The sequence below is a fragment of the Streptopelia decaocto genome (assembly GCF_964273445.1).
Source record: "Streptopelia decaocto genome assembly, chromosome: 20".
Lineage (NCBI taxonomy): Eukaryota > Metazoa > Chordata > Aves > Columbiformes > Columbidae > Streptopelia > Streptopelia decaocto.
The window spans coordinates 2159542-2168336 of record NC_138675.1 but is presented as its reverse complement, the minus strand read 5'-3'; the positions used below and the strand labels follow the sequence as shown (position 1 = coordinate 2168336).

The window sequence follows — 8795 nt, the reverse complement described above, 5'->3', positions numbered from 1 at the left end:
CGGGCTGGGGGGTTTTTGGGAGCATCCCCATCCCCAGCGGGATGCAACCGGGATCCCACGTCCTCCGGAAAACCGCCAGCGAGCCAGGGGAAAAAGGGCCCCACGGTCAGCAATGCTGAGCTGCTCCGGCATCCTCAGCCCGGCTGGGAAAGAAAAGGGGACTTTTAAGTGTTTTAAATAGTTTTAGCCTCTCCATCCTAGGATAAAGCTTTAAATCCACCGCGGGGTTGCAGCATCTTCGTTGCTCCGGGTGGGAGTAGATGGAACACTGATGTTTGGTTTGGGGTGATTGGGATCAAGCTCCTAAAGTTTGGGGAGTTTGAGATTGGAGAGCAATGCCCTGATGCGATCCTTTCATCTCCCCCTCCAGCAGCACTAAACGCAGCCTAAGCCCAGCCTAAACCGCGCCGGCGTGCTTGGCGCTGTGCAAAATCCTCCCTCCTCCTGGCTTTTAAAATTCATCTAAAATTCATCCAGTTGGAAGAAAAACCCCCAAACCTTGCTGACCGTCGCATCAATATACACACAGTGATTTGATTTCTAATTATTCCTTTCTTCCCCCTCATCAGGCAGCTTGGGGAGGAGAAAGGGGCCGGCTCAGGTGTGGCATTAGGACCCAGCGGATCCCCCTTGGTGGAGGTAGGAATTGTGCATTTTTTTTTAAACTCTCATTTTGGAGTTTTTTTGGAAAGCAGAAGAGACCAAAGCGCCGGGCGAGGGCAGGAGCAGCATTAACGCGGTAAGGACCCCCCAACCCACCCATAGGATGCTGGGGACCCCCCTTTCCCAACACCAAATGGGGCCGAACCCCCATTTTTAGCACTTTGCAAAAATCGCCTTAAAAAACTCCGCGTGTCGGAGCAGACGAGCTCACTAAACCCATTTCCAACCTTTTTAAGCTCAGAAAAAGAAAACCCACTTCATTTTGGGGGTGTGGGCTGTAGGGGGGACCCCTCTTTGCGGCCTGACAGCTGTTGTAGTTGATTTTAAACCATTTCCAAGAAGTCTAAAAATACCCTAAAGGAAGCTGTATATATTTTTCCATCCTGGAAAGAGTCTGTAAAGGGATATTTTAATACTTTTATGTATTTTCTGCCCCAAAAGGGGGGACGGGAATGTAATGAAAATGCGATGTGTGAAAATGAGGATGGGGCGTGGGGGGAAAGAAGTTTGGTTTGGTTTATTTATTTGATTGGATTTTACCTTTGGTTGGGGGCCAAAAACCATTCGAATCCTTCCCTATTCCCTTTGTTCTCCCACTCTGGCAAATGGAGAGTTTCAAAAAAAAACAGAAAAGAAAGGGAAAAAGGCAAAAAACGCTGCTGGGGGAGGGGGGGAAGGTGGGGTTTCGCAGAATGAAAGGCAGACACTGTGGTGTTCTTGCTGCGGGGTTGATTGTTCCCAGATGTGCAGTTGCAAAAACATCTGGCGGGGTTGGAGTCACCGGACCCCCGCACGGGGGGGAGAGGAGATTTTGGGGTGGGGGTAACTTGGGTCCCTCCCGGGGCGTCTTGGCGGGTTCCTTGGGTGGAAAAGGTGAGGAGGAGGAGGGTGAAGGTGCCACCGGCACCTCTTGGGATTAAAGATGGTGTTGTGGGGTCTCCCACCCGGCATTGTGACCCCCGGAGTTTGGAGGGGGTGGCGGGCGCTGTGGTGTCCCCCATCGGGAGGAGAAGACGTTGGCATTGCCGTCTGCAGGAGACGTGACCGTCTGTCCCCGTTCTCCAGCCAAATCCCCGCCGGCTCCATCCAAGATTCCCCGGCTTTGGGGGAAATTCCGGGGGAATTAGAGCTTGAGAGGAGCCTCGGGTGGTGTTTTGGGGTAAAAAATGGGCTGATGCGGCTGGTTGATGCTGAGGATTTGGGGGAGCAATGTGAGGACAGCGTGGGATGTCCCCATCTGCACCCAGACTGTCCCTGGTGGGACACGGGCGCCGGATCAGGGTGATTCGGGGCCACAAGACGTTGGCACCAGTATCCCGCAGGATCCCAGTATCTGGGGAACTGGGAAGGGTCCAGATGGGCATCTCCAGCCCCTTTCTGTCACTTTGAGGTGGCCCTAAAAGCCCCCGGTCCCCCACAGCAGCCTTGTCCTGGCCAGGGCCCAAGCTAAGGCTCCATAAAGCGTCCCAGACCCCACCAAAGCCACACATTGATCTCAGCTCATCCCTGCGCAATCCCTTTGATCCCAGGACAAGTTTAACCTCGGTTAAACCCGGGTCTGGGGCTTCCCTTGTTGTGGGAAGCAGATGGGGCTTGCAGGGACTCAGGTCCCACCAAGGTGTAGCGATGGGTTGGGGATGGAGCTTCGTTTGTGACCACCAAACTCTGAGCTTGGTTATCTGGTCCCAGCTCAGGTTGGGACCAGCTTTCCGGCTTTCCCAAAGCTGGGAAAGGTCTGGAAGTCAGTTGTCAACTTCTCCAGTTCCTGCGAGGCTGGGGATGGAGGAGCACGTGCTGCCTGGAAGATGCACCTATGGTGGTGGTACAAGGGCTTGATTGCTAGAAGATGCAATAATGCTTTGGTGATTTGGAGGACATGCTCACTAGAAGGTCCTACATGTTGGTCATGGTGCAAGATGGTCTTTAGAAGGTGCTGCGCTCTGGTGATGCTGCAGGAGATGGTCCCTGGAAGGTGCTGTGCTTTGGTGTTGGTGCAAGAGATGGTCACTAGAAGGTGCTGCACTTTGGTGGTGGTGTGGGACATGGTCCATTGAGGTCCTGTGCTTTGGTGATGGTGCAGGACACAGTCCCCAGAAGGTGGCATGTTTTGGTGATGGTGCTAGACATGGTCCTTAGAAGGTGCTATGCTTTGGTGATCTTGAGGTCATGGTAGCTAGAAGGTGCTGTGCTTTGGTGGTGGTGTAGGACATGCTCCCTTGAAGGTCATACGCTTTGGTGGTGGTGCGTGACAAGGTCCCCAGAAGGTACCATGCTTTGGTGATGGTGCTAGAGATGGTCACCAGAAGGTTTTGTACTTTGTTGAAGAAGCAGGACATGGTCGCTTAAGGCTTTACACTTTGGTGAAGGTTCAGGACACAGTCCCCAGAAGGTTCCATACTTTGGTGGTGGTGCAAGATGGTCCTTAGAAGGTGCTATGCTTCAGTGATCTTGAGGCCATGGTGGCTAGAAGGTGCTGTGCTCTGGTGGTGCTGCAGGACATAGTCACTAGAAGGCATTATACTTTGTTGATGAAGCAGAACATGGTCCCTTAAGGTTCTACACTTTGATGAAAGTGCAGGACAAGGTTTCTAGAAGGTTCTTTATTTTGTTGATGGTACAGGACATGGTTCCTACAAGCTCGTACATGCTGGTGATGGTCTTCGGATGGTGCTACACTTTGGTGATTCTGCAAGAGATGGTCCCTAGAAGGTTCTACGCTTTGGTGGTGGTGCAGGACAAGGTCTCTAGAAGGTGCTGTACTTTGTTGATGGTGCGGGGCATGGTCCCTACAAGGTCCTACACACTGGTGATGGTGCTAGAGATGGTCTTTGCATGGTGCTACGCTTTGGTGATGCTGCAAGAGATGGTCCCTAGAAGGTTCTACACTTTGGTGAAGGTGCAGGACAAGGTTCCTAGAAGGTGCTGTACTTTGTTGATGACGCGGGACGTGGTTACTAGAAGGTCCTACACTTTGGTGATGGTGCAGGACAAGGTCCCTAGAAGGTGCTGTAGTTTGATGGTGTGGGACAAGGTCACTAGAAGGTCCTACACTTTGGTGATGGTGCAGGACATGGCCCCTAGAAGGTGCTGTGCTGGGGTGACCATGGTCACCAGAAGACGCAGCAGTTTGGTGATGGTGAGGCTATGTTCCTCCTCAGCAGGGGCCAGATACCAACAGGTCCAGCTTATCTCTACCTGTGCCTCAGTTTCCCTACTCTGGTGGCCAAGCTGGTGGTACCAGAAGACATTCCCCATCCCCACAAGAAGCTGGGAAACCCAACATGCCTTATTCCAATGGACAAATGGTTGGGTTTCAAGGAGCTTTTGGGGAGAATTCGCTTTTTTTTACCCCAAATTTCCCCTCCTGAGCGGTGACGAGGGGGGAGAACAGGCAGGGGCCTTGGATGGTGTCCCCCCCCGGGGAACACAGACACTCGGGATTTTACTTAAAACTGTTTTTTTCCTCCCCAAATCTCCCCATCCCCTCAGATTTCGGGGATGCCCGACCAAACGCATCATCCCCCGACAGCAAGGATCCCCCAAAACTCAGCCCTTTGCCACAAAACGGGGCTAAAAGCCCCAGGAAAGGTGCCCCAAATGCTCCAGCCCTTGGGGCTGGTGTCAACGGGGGGGGTTCAGCCGTCCCCCCCATGGCGCTGATTCATTTGTCACCCCCGCGGGGATTTCAGGGTTTGTTCCTCGTGCTTTTTCCCCTGGGAGGGAGGGATTGGCAAAGCCCAGCCTGCTTTATTTTATTTTTAATTTAATTTAATTTAATTTATTTCTGAAGTTGCTTTAATTTTTAGTGGTTTGGTTTAGGTTCTTTTTTTTGGGGGGTGGGGGGGGGCAGCCAAAAATTTCCATCTCAGGCAGAGATGTGTGGGACATCATGAGGGGACAGAGTGGGGATGATGAACCGAGGGGTTGGGGGACCCATGTGTGTGTCCCCCCAATAACTCCCCTTTCTCTGCCCCCCCAGTGTCCTCCGGCTGCTCCCCCATCGCTGCCATCAGGATGAGAGCGGTTGGACTCTTCTTGCTGTGTCTGCCAGGTGAGTGTCCCCTCCCCGAGTGTCCCCAAGGTGAGGTGACACCCCAGGAGCCAACCACCCCCCCAATGACTCTCTATTCGCCCCAAAAATTAACCCAAACCCCTAGTTTAGGCTTATATTTAGGCTGGGATTTAGCTCTAGGTTGGACTCTGGCATCCAGCAAATCCCTCGTGTTTTGGGGACATCAAAGGGGGTGGCACAAAATGGGCACATGACATCCAGAAAACCTTATATTTATAACCCCCCCCCAGCCCGGGGGGGCTGGCAAAGACGAGATGGAAACGAGGAGGGAGGTGACAGACCCCAGAGCCTGGAGCCAGGAAAAATTTGGGCGAAACCAGCACAAAGGCTGGAGAACAGCTGGAAAATGTTAAATGGGGCGGGGGGAGCCCGGGGAAAGGGGGGGCAGAGCGGGGGGGCGATGGGAAGAGAAATTAAATCCCATCCCAGCATTATTCCCAGGGATGCTTTGATGAGGATGTGGTGGCTGGAGGGACCATGATGGGGTCACGGTGTGTTCTGAGGTTGGGGGGTGACATGGTCCCCCCCCCCCCCCAAAAGTCCTCAGGCAGTTTGAGCCCTGTTTGTCCCCCTAGATCTGCAGCAGGATGAGGTTCTGGGGGGGTACAGGGGGTGCCCTGGGGTGTCGGGAGCATCACTGGGGACAGGGGGGTGCTGGAGTGGTACCCGGGTGCTGGGGGACGTCGGGGTCACCTGGTGTCACCCCTGGGTGCTGGGGGACATTGGGGTCACCCAGTGTCACCCCTGGGTGCTGGGGGATGTCAGGGTCACCCAGTGTCACCCCTGGGTGGTGGGAGACATTGGGGTCCCGATAACGTAAAAATGACGCTGGTCCCCCACCCATGAGCATCCCACCTTCCTCTCCCTCCTCTTCCTCGGGCAGCGTGTCCCTGAGGACACCTATGGGACAATATTTTGGGGGACAGTAACTCTGAGATGATATTTTGGGGGACAAGAACTCTGGGGCAATATTTTAGGGGACAATAACTGTGGGACAATATTTTGGGGGACAATAAGTCTGGGACAATATTTTGGGGTCAGTGCAGAGGCAGAGCAGGGGAACCCCAACCCCCACCGGGCTGGGGGTGACCCCGTCCCCTCCTGGTGCCACTTGTCCCCCCCAGCAGCGCTCCTGGCCCAGGGACAGTACAGCAGGTTTGAAGGCATCACCTACCCCGAGCCGGTCCAGTATTCCCAGTACGACCAGCAATCAGGTGAGAGCCCTGAACTGGGAAGAGGCTTCACCCACCTCCCCCTCCATCCTTTTCCTTTCTTCATTTTGCTTTTTCTGCCCAAATCCGCATCGCTCTGATGCCTCTTTTTTAGTTCAATATTCTTCATTTCATCCTTTTTTTAATCAATTATATTTAATATTAAATATACCAATAGATGTTAAATAGAATTAATATTTGCCATATTATAAATATGCTTAACATTAGTATAATATAGTTATTATCAGTTATATTATTATGTATTATATATGATGTTCAAATATTTATGAAGCTGTAACAAAACCCCATCCTCAGTCTCCGTGTTGTTTTATTCCCCAGAAATTCAGGATTATTACGACTATCACGGTAAGTGGTTCCTGTGGGATGCCGGGGGGGCAGGTTTTTTTGGGGGGGGGGTGTTACCTGCACTGTGTCCCCACACAGATGTCACCCCCCGTGCCCCCGAGGAGCAGTTTCGCTACCAGTCCCAGCAGCAATCGCAGCAAGAAATCGTCCCGGCCCCCACCCCAGGTGGGTGACAATTTTTTGGGGGGGGGTCTCTATCTGTCACCCCCTGGAGCATCTTCCCGGGTACCAGATGCTCCAACTCAGGCAAAGGGCACCCAGATGTTTTGCTCCATCCCTAATTTTCTCTACCCCCCCACAGCTGTTGCCCCCGAGACTGAACCCACGGAGCCAGGACCCCTCGGTGAGTGTTTAACCCCCCCCCCCCATCCTGAATTTAACCTCATGGTTCCTATGGGGGGGTCCATCCCCCCTTTTATCCCAACTGGGGTGAGGATGCGCTGCCACGCAGCCAAAAATTCATGCTGGGGGCGAGCATCTAGGGGATGCTACACTCACCCCTGGGGTGTCAGGTCACCCCCATTGGATTTTCCAGCCCCCCCCTCTATTTTTTATCCCCCCCCCCCAAATTAAACACCATTTTTTCCCCCCGCAGATTGCCGGGAGGAGCAATACCCCTGCACCAGGCTCTACTCAGTGCACAAGCCCTGCAAGCAGTGCCTGAATGAAATCTGCTTTTACAGGCAAGCCGGGAGGGGGGGACACACAATTTCCCTGCCCCCCTATATATTTTGGGGAGCCCCTCTGCTTTTGTAATAACCCCCCCATCTTTTTATCCCCCCCCCCCATCCAGCCTGCGCCGGGTTTACGTGATCAACAAGGAGATTTGCGTCCGCACCGTGTGCGCCCACGAAGAGCTGCTGCGAGGTAACACCATGGCGGGGGGGGGACACCCCCAATTTTGGGGGGGGTCACCTCCTTTTCCCCTTGGTGGGGGTGGGTGGGAAACAAAATCCCAGCAACTTAAAAGCTGCTCCATTCTACAACCAGTGACCCATAGTGGGATGTTATTTGATGGGGACTGAGCAGCATCATGTCCCCAACCCCCTTATTATAGGCGTCACCCCCCTTATTTTGTTTTATTATAGGGGTCACCCCCCCTATTTTTTTTTTTATTATAGGGGTCACCCCCCGTAATTTTGGTTAATTTTGTGTAATAAATAGGATTTAATTTTAATTTCCCGCAGCCGATCTCTGCCGGGACAAGTTTTCCAAGTGCGGGGTGATGGCGACCAGCGGGCTGTGCCAAACCCTGGGCGCATCCTGCGCCCGCAGCTGCGGGGGGTGCTGAGCGCTGGGGGGGGGACACACACACCCCCCTTAGCACCCCAGCCCCATCCCCATCTCACCGTGGTGCTAAAGAAACTGTGCATGAAAATGTATAACAAACGAACCAAAACAAGTCAATTACTTTTTGTGCACATAAAAACAAATGGGAGGGGGGAGGGTTTATTATTTTTATTACTTTCATTATTATATTGTAAAAGTGGGGGGGGGGGTGCAAGCCCCCGCCGCCCCGTTTTCTACGTAGAGTATTCAAGAGATAAAGCGTAAGGGTCGATGTGGCTCCCGACTTGTTATTTCAGAGTGGGGGGAATGCCTGATTTGGGGGGGTTCAATGTCTGATTTTGGGGGGGGTTCAATGTCTGATTTTGGGGGGGGTTGTCATTTTTTGAGGTGTTTTCACATTTATGGGGGGGGTGGTTCTCATGTCTTATTTCATTGGGTTTTTTTCCATTTGGGGGGGGTGTCATTTTTTTGGAGGGTTCTGATTTATTTGGGGGGGCGGTTCTTATTTTTGGAGGGATGTCTCAGTCCGGGGGGGGTCTCTTATTGATATTATTGCATTTTTATTACTATTATTGCTATTACTACTATTACTACTGTTACTACTATTACTACTGTTACTACTATTACTACTATTATTACTATTTAGGGACCCAAATCAATCCTCATGTCCCACTGGACACCCATTAGGGCACCCCCCACCCCCCCCCAAAAAAAACCCACAACAACACAAAACCCAACCAAACCAACCCAAATAACCCCAAATTAACCAAAACGACCACCCACAAAATAAACCCTCCAATGCTGCCACTTTGGGTTTATCCACATTTATTAGGCCAGGGGTGATAAGGGGGGGTTGATTTTCAGCCTGGTTCAGCCCCCCCCTCACCCAAGTAGCACCAGTAAAACCCTCAAATTCCAAAAATAGAGATAGAAAAATCCCACTTTTTTGTTAGAAATCAAGGGAAAATATGGGGATGTGAATTAGGGGGTTTGTGAGGGTGGGGGGAGCATCACGTATGGAGGTGGGGGGGGATAAATCCAGGTTACAAAAAATAACATTTCCAATTCTTTTGTTAAAAATCGCCATAGAAAAAAGGGGTAAAAACCCTCAAAAATGGGCTTGTTGGGAAAGTGCCATTTTTTGTTCAGAAAAAAAGGGGCTATTGAGACAAAACGGGGTGTTTTTTGAGCGG

At 52.0% G+C, this 8795-nt stretch overlaps 1 protein-coding gene across 4 annotated transcripts; it reads left to right on the top strand.

Annotated features, from left to right (window-relative positions):
• Window positions 1-430: 430 nt before the first annotated feature.
• On the top strand, window positions 431-7878 carry MFAP2 (microfibril associated protein 2). Of its 4 annotated transcripts, none has more exons than XM_082069909.1 (9): window positions 431-639; window positions 4643-4714; window positions 5863-5949; window positions 6286-6312; window positions 6391-6477; window positions 6614-6655; window positions 6908-6995; window positions 7106-7179; window positions 7500-7878. In XM_082069909.1, exons 2-9 carry the CDS (start codon window positions 4678-4680, stop codon window positions 7601-7603), a joined length of 546 nt encoding a protein of 181 aa, XP_081926035.1. In that variant the 5' UTR covers window positions 431-639; window positions 4643-4677; the 3' UTR covers window positions 7604-7878. The 4 variants fall into 4 exon arrangements, with proteins under 4 accessions (XP_081926035.1, XP_081926033.1, XP_081926036.1 ...); XM_082069907.1 differs by having other exon boundaries at window positions 437-639; window positions 5860-5949; XM_082069910.1 differs by having other exon boundaries at window positions 629-739.
• The last annotated feature ends 917 nt before the right edge of the window (window positions 7879-8795 follow it).